Raw genomic sequence first — 16,587 nt, 5'->3', positions numbered from 1 at the left:
CCACGCTTCCAAGAATTGGAGTGGGATTCCTGGAATTGTCATTGAGTTGAGTAAATTAATAGATTGCTACTCTTGAAAAACTGCTTTTCTGTGTTGTTTTTGCTTGTGTAGCCACTGTTTATTTATGACTTTAGGACAGGACCATCGTGTCATTGGACCTATTGCTTAAATTTAGTTCTGGGGTAATTTATCAGGGCCAAAAGGACTCCTGAACAGCTGGGTAGTACTTTGTCCAGGCACCTTCGGAGGACCATTATGTGTTTGGACTGAGAAAAGAACTGGGAAGACACTGCTTGGGCTGGGGTAATATTTTTGAAAGGTGCGAAAACTCTTGGAGGACCAGTGTCTCTGTGTTTGGACCACAAGATCTATGGGAAACGGGGTAATTTATAAATGTCAAAAGAAGAACCTACTAGGTAGATGGCATTTTAGGTGGGGTCTGCAGCAACCTTTGAGTTCCAAGAAGTACTAAAGGTTCTTGTAACTTTAGGGAGAGTACGAAAACACACACACACACACACACACACACACACACAAAGACGTGTTACCCAGTATGGCCCAGTTGGGGTGGGCCCTCCTGTTTCTACTGGGGTCCTGCAGGTCCGTTGCGGAGGGGCCCCCCCGGGACAGCGCAGCTCCTTGGGCCCGCCCCCCCCACCTCGCCGGTGACAAAGTGGCTGAGCTGCTCCAAGGTTTGGCCCCCTCTGCAAGAAACGCGCTCGGTTCAGGACCTCCGGCCCGCCACCATCGCAGAAGTCAAAGGGAGGCCGGGGGTTGCTTGGGTATGACGGAGAGGAAAAGTCAAACAACTGGGTCGACTGGGAAGCTGACTCACATTATAGCAGGTAGGTTGAAGGGGGGAAGGGGGTTTGCTGAGTTTCATTAGCCTTCCACACACAGAAGCCACTTTCACACTGACCACGAAAGCAGAATTTTTTCAGCTTTGTGCCCGTGTCAATGTGTGTAAGGTACCGATATGTGAAGTTTAACACCTGAGACTCACTTCCCTTGCCCCTTTGTGTTGAAAGCAATTGCCACAAGCTAAGTGAATTATCTAAATGCGTCAAGCCGCAGTAGCTCAACTCACTTGAGTAACTCCCCACGCAAACTAGCTGACAGTTTTGCAAATTATCAGCCAGCTAACTCTACAATCTCATTTGCTGACGCCCACATCACTCACCGGGTCAGGCCCTGCCTTTCAAGCCATATACACTCAAAGTCACGGATACTACAGTAGGCGATCCGAACCGGACAAAAACAGTACCTGCACCTCACATGTACGTTATCGCGTTTAATAAAGAAAAATCTATTTCTGTCCAATGACTCGAACAATCAGTGGGCTAATAAACTAATTTACAGGTGGACGTCAACCCCGGACTCTTTCACACAGACGACTTTGAACGACAGTGTGAAAGGGGCTACAGGAGGAGAACTCTTTGTTGGCACGAAGGAAAAAAGCAACATCTTTGTGTACAATCAAAACGATCTGCTGCCTGCTCGCTGGCGCCACAAGATGGGAGAAATTTCCGCTAAAGTGGAACACAAAGGGGTCGCGCGCAGGAGGGACGTTTCCTCGATTACTGGCTGAAAAGACGACAATTGTTTGTGAGGAGAGCGGATCGATTGGGACGAGCTCAGCAAACGAGGAGCCCGGAATAGAAGCTTCCCCAAGCTGCCTGGCAAATTGGGGCCGGGCGGCTATAGATTTCTTCAGAGATGAAACAAATGCAAATGTTTGTATCAATGACCTCATTTAACGTGGTAGCGGGCAAACGCTGACACAAAATAGGCTGCTGTGTTGTTCGCTTACGGGAGATTGCTGCGCTTTGTGATCGAAACGAGGAGTCTTTATCAGTGTTTCTCAAACTTTATTGAGCCAAGGCACATATTTTCAAGTACATATTACAAATATTACAAACGCAGTAGCAAACATGAACATCAATCATGAATACCATATCCCAATATGAAACATGAATATAAAGAAAAACTGTTATAAAGTGCAATTATTGTACATACTCTCATATTTGTGTGTCGGATGCGTGCCTTTAACGGCGTCAATTATGTAAATTAGCCCCACGGTGATGCCACAATTCAGCTAAATTAAAAAGCTCACAGACACAGTTTGAGAAATACTCCGGTAACGAATATTAACTAAGTTGTTTCATTTCATACTTGATGGATGGGCAGTCACTCAAGTTACACAACGATATGTATACAAAACAATCGTCTCTTCTACATAACGTCCCCTCTCAAAAGCCTTCTGCATTCAAAGACAAACAATGCAAAGCTACATCCATCCATCCATCCATCCATTTTCTGAACCGCTTAATCCTCCCAAGGGTCGCAGGCGTGCTGGAGCCAATCCCAGCTATCTTCGGGCGGGAGGCGGGGCACACCCTGAACTGGCCGCCAGCCAATCGCAGGGCACACATAGAAACAAACAACAAATTCACACTTACGGACAATTTAGAGTCTTCAATCAACCTACCACGCATGTTTTTCGGATGTGGGAGGAAACCGGAGTGGCCGGACAAAACCCACGCAGGCACGAGGAGAACTTGCAAACTCCACACAGTGAAGCAGACGCGCTAACCAGTTGTTCACCGTGCAGCCGCAAAGCTACATTAGTTATAAAAATGACAGGAAATACTCTCGTCCTGCTAGTTGTTGTGGGAAAGCGACAAGCGAGCGAGGATGTTTAATCAAAGAATAGCCGCGCGGTGTCCACTCTAGAGGAAATTCCATTAAGACCAAAGCCTCCTGAGGCTGATGCTTTAATCCCGCCGGCCGACTGTGCGGCTGACAGCTCGCAAAGCTCGGCCGACGGCGACTTGACGCACCTCCCCGTGGATACTTGGCACCCTGACCGGCACGATTATTACCACGCTTCGCTAAACACGCCGTGAATTATGAGAATACAGCCTAAAACTAAACGAAATGTGGTTTTCCCTTCTGGATAGTGCCTGTAAAAGATGACATTTTACACCTTTTTGGATCGGGAAAATGTTAACCCTGCATTTTTCGTTGTATCAAGTTGTGAAAGGAATCGTGGGTTTGAGATTTTAAAACCTCACACTTGTTTTTGTCTTTGCCTGTTGTGTTGAAAGCAATTTTTACTGCAACTATTTTCGACATCAAACTCGTCACCGCAGCTGATGTTATGCTATTATCTGAAAACGAGAAGCCGCAACAGTTGTGTGAAAGTGGAAGATTCGCACCGTGGTGTGAGGTTCCACACCTGACACTCGCTTCTCTTGTCCCGTCGTGTTGAAAGCAATTGTCACTGTCCGAAAACTATTTGATACATCAACGATAATCAATTTGAGCCTGTGTGAAAAAGACTCCTGTGCCAATTGTTTTCACACTGCCTGTAAATGTTGGAATTTTCCGCCTTTTTTTCACTCTCCAGTTTGAGAACCACTGGTTCTCAAATGATTCCATTTTCATTTCAAGTACTTTTGGTCGTGACCGCGCGCATGTGTATAATGTGCTCTCAAGTTTCTCCACACCGCCGACAGTGTGTTTAAAAAAGTTAATCGGGCGTATTTGCATGCACGGCAAAGCGACGGCGGGCGGCAGACCTGCCGGACCTGGCGCGGGGCCACCTCCCGCTGATTGGAGCTGTCAGCCGCTTTTATTAATGATGACAAATCACCCGGCAGCCTCGCATCCAATAAAAGGTCTCTCGGAGGGGCTCAAACCTGCTCGCCTTCGACTAAATGATTTTCTTGGCCCGCCGTGAGCCCAGCCGGCGGTCGGACAGGCGACCCGGCTGCCATCGGAACGCCGAACAGCCGGATGCCACCGTTGTGACGTGGGAACGTGATCAATTAGGAGGCTGGCTGACAGGTGGCGCCGTGGGGGGGGGGTTAAGAAAAAGGTAGCTGGAATGCTTGACCTTCGCAAGGATTTGAATGGAAATTAAGCACGATTTGAAAACTAATACCTCATAAATGTCTTAATTTACTACTGTAACAAATACTTAAATGAGAAAATATATAGCTGGGACAAACAACCATGAACGAGGCCTCACAAGCCAGATGGACTCAATGCGAATGGACAAAATGTGCAATTCCGCTTTGCCCGTCCGCTGCGCACGTGCGGTTCAAATTTGCTAGCACTCGGACAAAATCTCGAGGATGCGCTCACCTTTAAAGAATGCCCCTAAATTGGGCACTTCAAACCTAAATGGCAGACTTGTTGAGACTTTTTCATGATAGATCAAGTTCATGTTGTTCAGTCAAATTGGGTTGTGAAGATTACTTTTCAAAAAATGTTGGCGGCGCTACCAAGCCAACTTTTAGGCTGTGACATGTACCAAACAAACTCAGCGTTGTTTATCTGTTTAGTACACACTTTCACATTTGGAAAATAAAAATTCTGGAGGGGGCGAAGTCTTTCAAAGGTACATTTTCACCAGGATGCCTACCAAAAGCGTTGAGTTTGCATATGGGAAACCCTTCAAACTGGAGATTAATTTGGCCTGGGAGTAATAACAACAAAAAAACAAAACAATTTCAAGAGGGTTCTAAATCTCCAGAGATGAATTTCAGGAATAAAAGAAGTCATTTCCAAACTAATTCCAGCCGGTGACACTTTCATGAGCTTTTCCTTAAATTAGAGCCTGATGGGCTAAAGCATTTCAACTGGATAATAGTGTTTTTAATACCTGGTGGTAATAATTTGTGGACATGGCGCATTGCTTCCCTTTCCTGACTGCGGCAGTAAACATCTCCATGGCAACAGAGCCGTACCAATAACAGATGATGGACTACATGAGAAAATGGTGAAGTACACCACAGAGACTTGTGGTCTGTACAGCGGCACGTGGCGCAAATGCAACAAGCTGATGATGATGATGTGATTGCTAAAACGGTGCAGTCGGGCAATCACAAAATCAATCTTTCCAAAACCACCGACAACTTCAACCCAGATAAATCAGATTCTGGGTCCCGCATTTTCCTTTTTGCGCGAAAAGTCACCAACCAATTTTGTAAATGTGCCACGGTGGACGACTGGTTAGAGCGTATGCCTCACAGTTCTGAGGTCTGGGGTTCAATCCCCGGCCCCGCCTGTGTGGAGTTTGCATGTTCTCCCTGTGGGTTTTTGTCCGGGCACTCTGGTTTCCTCCCACATTCCAAAAACATACAAGGTAGGTTAATTGACGACACTAAATTGCCCGTAGGTGTGAATGTGAGTGTGAATGGTTGTTTGTTTGTATGTGACCTGCGATTGGCTGGCAACCAGTTCGGGGTGTGCCCCGCCTCCTGCCTGATATTTGCTGGGATAGGCTCCAGTATGCCCTTGACCCTAGTGAGTAGAAGCAGCTCAGAAAATAGATGGATGGAGAATTAAACAATTTGTGCATCATGGTGAATTCACTGCGGCACCTTCTGGTGTGTGCGACTTGACCACCAGGAGGCAGTGTAATAAAACCCCAATTCCAATGAAGTTGGGACGTTATGTTAAACATAAATAAAAACAGAATACAATGATTTGTAAATCATGTTCAACCTATATTTAATTGAATACACTACAAATACAAGATATTTAATGTTCAAACTCATAAACTATTGTTTTTAGCCAATAATCATGAACTTAGAATTTGATGGCTGCAACCCGTTCCAAAAAAGCTGGGACAGGGTCATGTTTACCACTGTGTTACATCACCTTTTCTTTCAAAAACATTCAATCAACGTTTGGGAACTGAGGACACTAATTGTTGAAGCTTTGTAGGTGGAATTCTTTCCCGTTATTGCTTGATTTACAGCTTCAGCTGTTCAACAGTCCGGGGTCTCCGTTGTCGTATTTTACGCTTCATAATGCGCCACAAATGTCCAATGGGAGACAGGTCTGGACCGCAGGAAGGCCAGTCTAGTACCCGCACTATTTTACTATGAAGCCACGCTGTTGTAAAACGTGCAGAATGTGGTTTGGAATTGTCTTCCTGAAATAAGCAGGGGCGTCCGTGAGAAAAACTTTGCTTGGATGGCAGCGTATGTTTCTCCAAAACCTGTATGTACCTTTCAGCATTAATGGTGCCTTCGCAGATGTGTAAGTCACCCATGCCATTGGCACTAACACAGCCCCATACCATCACAGATGCTGTCTTTTGAACTTTGCATCCGGATGGTTCTTTTCCTCTTTGCCCCGTCCACAATTTCCAAAAACAATTTGAAATGCGGACTCGTTGGACCACAGAACACTTTTCCACTTTGCGTCAGTCCATCTTAGATGAGCTCGGGCCGAGAGAAGCCGGCGGCGTTTCTGGGTGTTGTTGATAAATGGCTTTTGCTTTGCATAGTAGAGTTTCAAGTTTCAAGTTTTGCAACTTCCGGATGTAGCGCCGAACTGTATTTACTGACATTGGTTTTCTGAAGTGTTCCTGAGCCCACGCGGTGATATCCTTTACACATTGATGTCGGTTTTTGATGCAGTGCCGCCTGAGGGATCGAAGGTCACGGGCATCCAAAGTTGGTTTTCGGCCTTGCCGCTTACATGCAGTGATTTGTCCAGATTCTCTGAACCTTTTGATGATATTATGGACCGTAGATGAGGAAATCCCTAAATTCCTTGCAATTGTACGTTGAGGAACCTTGTGCTTAAACTGTTGGGACTATTTTCTCACGCACCATCTTCGCTTGTGAATGACTGAGCACTTCAGGGAAGCAATCACGGCACCCACCTGTTCCCAATGAGCCTGTTCACCTGCGGGATGTTCCAAACAGGTGTTTGATGAGCATTCCTCAACTTTCTCACTCTTTTTTGCCACCTGTCCCAGCTTGTGTTGCAGCCATAGAATTCTAAGTTCATGATTATTTGCTAAAAACAATCAAGTTGATCAGTTTGAACATTAAATATCTTTGTAGTGTATTCAATTAAATGTAGGTTGAACATGATTTGCAAATCATTGTATTCTGTTTTTATTATGTTTAACACAACGTCCCAACTTCATCGGAATTTGGGTTATACATTGATGCAGACATAAACAAAGAAGAGTTTCACAACTACTGTAAGTGATTCAGTAACCTTCAGTAACATGAGTTGGTTTTCGCAGCTCATAAATTATATATGCCTGTGAGTGTTGTCATATGTACCGTCTGTGTTCAACTACCCATTGCTTATCACGGTATAACACTGCGAGTAACAATGCTATTTGTTAGCCTGTCTAAGGCATTTCCATTTGTGTGTTGGCATTAAGCCAGCTGACTTGAAGGCAAACGTATCGTTGTAACTTGTCTTAAAAAACACAACAATGTGTAATTCACTTTGTTTTATATTTAGATTGACAGCAAACGTCAACTGGGAGCGGCATTAAGCAGCTGGAGATCTTTTTGGAAGAACTGTTCTCAATGTGAAGTCAAATTAGCTTCAGAGGTAATTATTTATTTGTTTTAACTCAGTCGCTGCCATGGACGTTTATATTTGTCAACCGGAATCCTGCCATTTGCTGCCAAGGACGTGTGTGTGTGTGTGTGCGTGTATATATATATATATATATATATATATATATATATATATATCTATATCAAGTACAGTATTTTGTTCATTATGTTCAGGAGTGGAAGGCGAGCTTGGTCAGCTGGACTGTGAGATTCGGGCTTTTAAACCATAACATTGACTGACAGATCCCTGTAGATGGCGTCGTTGCATTGCTTTGGATTTGAGATCAACACAGCTTTTGAGTTGAAAATACAGATAAAGCCTCACACCCAAACAGGGTATGTGTGTCGGTAGGTAGCACAAAGTGTGTGTCGCAATTGTGAGAAACATGACGCAGTCGTTGAAGAGAATGGCGAACACAATTTAAAAAAGCCACTGACGTTCAACTTGAGACATGTCAGCATCGCTCATGGCGGGTTTCTTCATTGTATCTGTAAAGATATGAATTTTTTTGTCATAAATAGCATTTCTTTGTTTTTGTTGTTTTATAGTTTGAGGTGTAGCAAAAGGGCGGCAGGGTGGACGACTGGTTAGAGCGTCAACCTCACAGTTCTGAGGACACGGGTTCAATCCCCGGCCCCACCTGTGTGGAGTTTGCATGTTCTCCCCGTGCCTGCGTGGCTTTTCTCCGGGCGCTCCGGTTTCCTCCCGCATCCCAAAAACATGCATTAATTGGAGACTCTAAATTGCCCGTAGGTGTGAATGTGAGTGCAAATGGTTGTTTGTTTGTATGTGCCCTGCGATTGGCTGGCAACCAGTTCGGGGTGTACCCCGCCTCCTGCCCGATGATAGCTGGGATAGGCTCCAGCACGCTCGCGACCCGTGTGAGGAGAAGCGGCTCAGAAAATGGATGGTGTCACAAAAGCAAAAAACATTAGCGTCACAGTCACTGTTTCTTTTCACCAAAAACTTTTTGGTTAGAAATGGGCGTTTTGGGTGAAATCAACCCATGTTTTACTGTTGATTACTAAAGAATGGAAAGAGCTAGAAACAAACTTTTTTTCTGGTGAAAGAAAAGAGTCTGCTCTTTCTTCCGGTAGGGCCGATACTTATATTGACACAGAGCACAATATTCTGTGGGTCTTGAAAGATCAGTGAAAATGCTCTTAAATGTTTGGCAACATGAGGAACTCTGCTTTGAAAACCGTCCGCGACCCCCGTTTGGGAGCCAAGCCACCAGTTAAGAATCGCTGCGTTAAATCCTCAGCAACAACCGCATCGAACTGTGAATCTGCTGACGACTCCTCCTCTCCCGCATCAGCGCCGCTTGGCTGCCCGTATTCCCCAAAAAAATAGAAAGAAAGAAAAGAGGAACGTCAAGGAGACAAGGTCAGTGATAGCGAATCCCAAAAGGGCCGCTTCCTTCTCCACCAGCTGCGAGCGTCCATCGCGGGCCCCCGCTGACCAATAGCGCTTTGGAAGCTTCCGTGAGCAGAGGAGCAGAGAATGCAGAACGGGAGGGTTGGGGGTAGAGAGAAAAATCAATAGATTCTTGTAGACACGGCCTCAAGTTTCCAATCTAACACGCAGCGCTATTGATTGGGCGAGGAGGAGAGCAGACCGACTCGGACGGCCGTGGGGATGCCGAAACGGGCGACGTCGGATGATGATTTCTCCAAAGCCGACCGAACTTTCCTTAAAAATAAAATCTACGCAAAAACATCAAAATTAACTCTATCGTCATGCAAATACAGCAGTGACGGAAGGACGTTTTTTATTTTGGGGTATTAAAAGGCGTATTTTTAAATTTTTGTAATTTATTTTATAGATGGAATAAGAGCTGGATGATATGGCCTCAAAAATAAAATCGCCATTTTTTTCACAAATTCTGATTTCGATTTTAATCGCTATTTCCCCCTTTATTTAGAAATGACAATCAAAAACATTATTTTCTTATAAATCTATGTGTTTGATGGATTTAGGATTTGTGATATGGCCTCATAAAACTCCCAAATCTGATTTTAATTGATTTCCCCCCTGTTGCTTTGAAAAAGCAAATGTCAATCCAAAATGTTTTGCTTTTATAAAAATGAATGAATAAATCAATAAATGTCTCTTTGTAACTGTTACACCAGACTGGCATTATACTTTGAATCTGGCGCACAACAGGGTAATTTGTGGCTAACTTGTTGCTTCAAAACATTTTTATGGATGGATTACGATAAGGGATATGGTTTTTAAAATAAAATCTCAGATATTTATTCAGAGAATTCCCATTTTAAATTTGAATCGATCCCCCCCCCATTCACTTAGAAAAAGTAAATGACAAAAATGTTTGTATTCATCAAATTGATTTTGTAGATGGATTTAAGGTTAGAAAAAAAGATTTAAGGTTAGATAAAAAAACAAAACAAAAAACATCGATGTGTTTTCATAAAAATCTGATTTATTTTTTTCCCCTCCCTTTTGCTTGGAGAAAAAGCAAATGACAATCAAAAGTTGTTTATCTCCAACTCAATTTTATAGATGGATTTAGAATTAGTGATATTGTCATAAAGAAATAGCACAGATTTTTTAATTTAAAAATCAAAATGACATTTCTGATTTTAATCAGTTTTTTGCCCTTTTGCTTGGAAAAAACAAATGGCCATCCAAAAGGTTTTGCTTTTATACAAATATATAAATAAATAAATGTTAATTTGTCATTGTTACACCAGACTGCCAGTATACTTTGAATCTGACGCACAACATGGTCATTTGTGAAAGTGTGAAAGCATTTAAAATTCCAAAGTAAAGCCCCCCCGTCAGCGTGAAAGGATTATCAGTCGAAGCGCCGCAGCGTTAAGTGGAATGATGTCACAGCAGCTTCAAGGAACTGACGCCAAGATGATTCTATTCTGGGAAACGATGATGACGACGGAAGGTGCAAATCAATGAGTTGATCAGCCGGAAGTGAAGCTGCGCTGTTTGTGTGAACATCTCACCTTTCACGGCCCGGCGAGTCCATCAAGTTCTGATGTGCTGATGGTCAACTTGCTGCCCGCACGCCAGAGCCTTTCTATTTTTAGGCGCTCGTCGTCGTCGTCGTCGTCATCTTCTTCTTCCAGCTCAACCTCTGCTTTATCTTGTTATATTTCTTACGTGACGGATCGTGTCTTACATTACAATACAGGGGTCCACTTTTTAAAATCTTATAACAAGTCAATCCTTACTCAAATTATCTGGTTTTAACGAGATGTGGAAAATCTAACTCATTATAAAGGAGACAAATGATGTGTTTGTTTGTTTGCAATTTAAAGAAGTCCCCAGGTGACTTAACATTTTCTTTTGTGGCATGCCTTCATCCAAAGACCCCAAGGATCAACAATTATCGCACTTTCGGAACATCCCATTTCCTTTCTTGCTAAATTAAATCAGCCGTTGCAGGGGACGGCCTCATCCTAAATCAATTTTTTATTTGTCGACACAGATTGATTTTTGTCTGGCGAGGGTGGTGCTCTCAATGTTTTTGGGTTCAGGGAACTCCTACAAGAGAGACATTTCTCCAAGGACACCCATCAGTTTTATGTGTGTACGCCTGAATTTGGAAAAACTCATATTAGAGAATTTGGAATTATTCGCACCAGTGGGAAGGGAGGCTAAATTACCAAACTTTTTTTGCCTACGCTATTTAGTATACAGTAGGTAGAATATGGGGTCAATATTTGACCATCATATCACAGATTTTCAAACATTTGGGTTTGAAGCAGCCATTTTGGGTGAATTCCAGAACTCGTACACTGACGAAGTCCGACAAGGAAATTCGGCCAAATGAGCCACGGTGACATGAAGTTGGACAGCAATGACAGGTAAAGTGACGCGCTCAACTTGTGAACTAGTAAGTTGCTGATGTGAGCCTCCATGAAGCATAGCAAATACTCAACATGTCGTCAGTCAGCCAAGTGTAAATTTAAAAAAAAAGTTAGAAAGATCAGGTATGATGCTTCTTCACGGCAAAGCAAATCCTGTTTCTGCCTCTAGAAACTCCTCCGCATTCCCCTCCTGACTTTATCTTTATCTCCCATGAGCGCACACACACACACACACACACACACAAACACACACACAGTTTTATCTCCACACATTCGCAGCCCATAATGTCAAAAGCCTGAGTATAAGATTCACCCCCCACCCCACAACAATTTTTGGCAGCCTGCTAAGCAAATACAGTGTGTCTACTTCAGGTTTCTTCCTAAACGGATTTGTTGACAATCTGTATCAAACTTTTTTTCTTATATTACATATATTACCTGCCACCCCCCCCCCCCCCCATACAATCCTATATTGAAATTGAACAAAAGTTGTGACCCTCAAACTTGTGGACAGGAGAGCATAAATAACAACAATCAAATACCGGGGTAATCCAGTGTAAGCGTAACTTACTTCCGCATTTGGCAAAACAGGTGAAAGCAGGAAGGATCAGGCCAAAAAACAAGAATATCGAGGGGATTAGAAAAAAAATATATCTTGAATGAGCGGAGGTTCCGCGAATAAGTACATCTAGGAATGCCGAACCACAAATATACGGGCGTCCGAAGTATTCTTTATTCACTGCGAAAAACAACTAATGTTACTGCAGCTTACTGATTCAATTAAAGTAGTCGTGAAACTCATCTTTATTTGTCTGCATGACTGCATTACACTGCCCCCCAGTGGCCAAGTCCCGCCCACCAGAAGGAGCCGCACAAACTGCTTCATTATTTACATTGCATTTAGTTATGTTGTTACGATGTTTTGGTCAAGTACACTATTACAGAGTGATATTTACCTTACCAAAAAAAAAAAAAAAACATTTCAAAATGATTTGTTGTTTTGTCGGGGGAGGCTGGAACAGATTAATGGCATTTCCATTCATTCCAATGGGGAAAGCTGATTTGAGATAACAATGATGGATAATAATAAAAATGTTGTTGTGTGTGTGTGTGTTATATTACATATATATATATATATAAAATGAGTTAGTGGCCTCTTGAGAAGGACTTGCTGCGCAGCCAGCGTGGTCGGAGCGGCGCCGCCAGCCCTCCGGCTTCTGGCGGCCGCCCCCATAGCAGATGTTTCATGCACGGCGGTTTCCGCGATGCGTTTGAAGTGTCGACACGTCGAGTGGGTGAAGCTCAGCCAGCCAGCCGACGGGGAAGAGGAAGACGCAGATTAAGGAGCGAGGGGGCAACACAAACACACGTCAACACACAGCGAGCGAGGGAGCGAGGGGGGCGGGGGGGGGGGGGGGGAGAACCTCCTTAACAAGCCGGGGAAGCGCTTTGTAATTCCTGCAGGGACGCTTGTCAAACATGCAGCTTGAAAAAGAAATTGCTCCCAAGTACAGGCGGCAAGGAGGCTAATCCAAACTCCAGCAAGAGTGTGAAAAGTAGGGCCGGGGGGCTGCATACTGTACATACCACCCGCTCCGTTCTTTAATCCAGGTGGTTAATTAAAATGTATGTATTAGCCCAGCCATTGTCAGGCCGCGATCTCCAACTCTCGCTGGAGCGGTTCGCAGTCGCCTGTGAAGCGGTCGGGATGAGAATCGCCAATATTTGCATCTTTGATGACCTGAAAATTGAATTAAAAATATTCCTCAAAAATTTTTACATAAACATGGCTCTTGAGCACAACATTTTCCCGCCCCTGCCCTCGAGTCTGTCTTGTGACAAACCTTCAAAACCTTTCCGTTTATTTCACAAGGTCCTTGAGGATGCTGCGTTATCGCTTGCAAACAAAAAAAAAAAAAACTGCAGGAATATTCCTGAGTGGCACTTTGAGGAAGCTCTAATGTAAATCTCATCTGTTTGCAGCCGCAGCCCGACAAGTCTGGCCGCTGCCCAGACACTCCATTATGTCACTTTTTAGCCTGACTTTGACATTTCTCTCATCATACTTCTTCTCAAGAGATTTTCTTTTAAAAGGTTCTTTGGCGCAGCGGCCCGACATCGTTTCAAAGCCGGCCGTCTACTTGGCAGAAACAGGAAATGTGCGCGATTGCCTAGACGGGCTGCTCGAGGAATCAAAGCAGAGTCAACAGGAAAAGGAGCTTGCCGGGAGACCGCTTTCAACTAAATAAATAACAAGCACACAAAAAGAGTACGCAATTAATTCAGGCCTAACTAGTTTGCTGCTTCAATGGGCTGCTGTAAAAATAAAAATAAGTCAACAGGAAAAGAGCTTTGTGTGAGACCATTTTGAAGCATTAGAATCAAAAACACAACATTGCACAATTAACAAATATCTTTCTGCCTAAAAAGGCTGCCGAAAGAGGAAAATCGTTTGGAGCTCAACCAAAAGGGAAAAAAGCATAACAAAAGTACACAATAAATTCAGGCCTAACTGGTTTGCGACCTAAATAGGCTGGTGTATAAATGAAAACAGAAGTAAACAGAAAAAAACCCAAAAGTGCCAAGTGTGAGGCCAAAGGAAAAACGCACAGCAAGCGTGGTTCAGGCCTAGCTAGCTGCCTAGCATGCTGCCCAAATGGGCTGCCATATGCATTTTAAAAAAGAATGTAAATGAGAAAACAGCTCGGTGTAAGACCATTTTGAAGTACAGCAATAACAGCCACACAAGACGAATGCACAATTCATTCAGGCCCAATTAGCTTGCTGAATTAGCTTCCTTGGTGTAAGACCACTTTGAACTACAGCGATAATAACCATGCAAGACGGATGCACGATTGCTTCAGGCCCAACTAATCGCTACCTACACAAACTGCTTGAGCTCAATTACCATTGTCGACTACGACCCTTTTCCCGCCAGATCTGGGAGGAAAAGTAACTTTTAACCCATCATTCACCACGCGACAATCACTCGCGATCATCTTTGAGAGACGTCCTATAATTGGGCCTTTGCTGACTTTGATCAGAATGCTCGACCTGTGTGCTTGTGCGCTTTTGACCGTTTGTTGGCTATGCTATACTTGTTCTCGTCTGTGATGAGCCGTGTTAGCTGATTTGTTTTATCGTCATGTGTGGGGCCTGCTGGCATTTTAAAAATAGCAATGTGGTACGCACATCCGCTTTAGATGCTATTTATTCTCCGGCCACCCACGATATGATGTCACTCGTACGAGTAGGAAGAGCATTGTTGTTGTTTTTAGGGCACCCGAGCCCACTGTGAGGCTAAAAGGAAGTTGTGGAGGATGAGGAGGCCGAGTGCGTCCCTTTGATTTGACGTGTCTTCCATATGTCCGTCCGTCTTAGCCTGCAGCGGCGATCGCGCACGACTCGTGAGGCCGGGCAGAATATACAAATATCAGAACATCGCCATCTAGGGATGATCGTGGCTTTGACGCACGCACACACAAACTCGCAACGAAGTAGAAAGATTTGGTTACTGCACTTCAGTTGATTTTTCAGGTGTTTCTCCTTTACTGGAGTATGGAAGGGCAACAATTAATCCATTAATCGACAATTAATTGATTATCAAAATAATAAAGTAATTGTTAGTTATAGCCCTAGTTGAGTATTGATTTTATTGACATTTTTTATTTTTATTTTTTTTTTACTTGTTCTCCCTGCATTTGAAAATGGATATTTGAACGTTCTACTCCTTGCTTGGTCAAAATAGGCTCGTTACCTTTTCAAAATCCACAGATGACGACGCAGCATTAAAAGATGCAACTACAGAAAAGGAAAGTCCGATTCATAGAAGCCAAGAAGAAGACATTCCTCATCCATGGCCTTCTTCAAGAGGTTTTTTGTTTTGTTTTTGTGTTGTGTGTTGTGTGAGCTTAAATACTTTCAGCTTCTGGTATTAAAAAAATATTCAGCTAATTGGTACTCTTTTCAGTTGTTATTATTAGCTAATTTAGCATTTTTTTGTTATTTATTTGTTCCCAATGTTCGGTAAACCTATGACAAAGTATTGTTTTGATAACGTGCCTAGTAATTTCTTTTAACTTCTTAGCAGTAGCATTATGCAAGTTAATAAAAGAGGGAAACTATTTTGCATGTTTTCATTTCACGGTGCTATGATCAACTTTTACTTTTACTTTTTACTTTTGTACTTTTCAGAGTTTGTATTTTTTATTTATTTGTTTTACTTTTACTCAAATGGAGGAGTTGAATCAGTACTTCTACACATTTGTACCTTTATTGAAAGTGGAGGTTTGGAATTTAGAGAAAAAAAATCCCTTTTTTTCATTTTTTGCTAAATGATCTGACAGTAGTTCAGGAGTAAAATAATCTGTGAAAAAAATCTGCCATCTCTGGCCCCTCTTGTAGTTTAAATGGCTTTGCTGAAACTATGACGGAATATCCACCTTTTAAAAAAATGATAAAGAGAAGGAATTGGACAGAGCTCGAGAAGGGTGAACATAGGAGCTGCCTTTAAAAGGTGGAGGAGCCAGCCTCGCAGCTGTGACGATTCAGATTGGAAGCGACGTGGAATTTGCAAATTAATGAAGTGAGACTACATCCAAATCTTGCTCGCTGTCGAAACACTGCAAACTCCCTTTTGAAATCCACAACTGGAGAACTTTTGCCGGCACATCTGCCTCACAGTTCTGTAGGTGTGAATGTGAGTGCCAATGGTCGTTTGTTTCTATGTGCCCTGCGATTGGCTGGCGACCAGTTCAGGGCGTACCCTGCCTCCCGCCCGAAGATAGCTGGGATTGGCTCCAGCACGCCCGCGACCCGCGTAAGGAAAAGCGCTACAGAAAATGAATGGCTGGAGTACTTTTGCCATCGCTGGTCGACTCCCACACACAAGCACAACGCTGCTATCTGAACAACCTTCACCCAATCTTCCTTCAGTGCTCAATGAGACTCAGAAGTTATCTCCACCATGCGGGATCACTTCCTTGCGGCGTGCATGATCGGGCGGCGGCGAGGAAGAGGAGGCGGCACGGGTGATAGGGGATAGGGTGCGGATAAACGCCGGACAAACTACGGGAGGCTGTCGGCGCAGAGCGGTGGCCGGAAAGGCGAGAGACGGGGTGGACGGTCTGGGCTCGACTCACCGATTATTGGGGCCAGGCGGAAAATGTCCGACAAGCGACTGTTGACGGGCTCGTAGGGAGAATCCTCCAAAAAGTCGTTACCTGCCAGGAAGAACACAAAGTTATAGACAGACGCGATGGAGAGGAAAGCCACCAGACACTTCATGAAATACAACTAGTGACATGATCTAATGCAATTACTCTGCCTTCGCAAAGATAATAACGCTTATATT

At 43.7% G+C, this 16,587-nt stretch overlaps 1 protein-coding gene across 3 annotated transcripts in view; it reads right to left on the bottom strand.

Annotated features, from left to right (window-relative positions):
- Positions 1 to 16,587, bottom strand: part of gfra1a (gdnf family receptor alpha 1a) — a 70,891-nt gene that overhangs the window by 45,994 nt on the left and 8,310 nt on the right. For 2 of the 3 annotated variants that reach the window (XM_061690627.1, XM_061690630.1), the window contains exons 3-4: positions 16,376 to 16,456; positions 549 to 704 (exon numbers count right to left, since the gene is read on the bottom strand). In XM_061690627.1, the coding sequence (XP_061546611.1) occupies positions 549 to 704; positions 16,376 to 16,456 (237 nt within the window). The remainder of the gene's footprint in view (positions 1 to 548; positions 705 to 16,375; positions 16,457 to 16,587) is intronic. The other variant, XM_061690629.1, reaches the window with a different exon arrangement.

This window comes from Phycodurus eques, chromosome 11, assembly GCF_024500275.1.
Source record: "Phycodurus eques isolate BA_2022a chromosome 11, UOR_Pequ_1.1, whole genome shotgun sequence".
In the NCBI taxonomy this organism is placed as follows: domain Eukaryota; kingdom Metazoa; phylum Chordata; class Actinopteri; order Syngnathiformes; family Syngnathidae; genus Phycodurus; species Phycodurus eques.
Note: the sequence above shows the minus strand (reverse complement) of the source record. Positions and strands in the feature narration are given on the sequence as shown.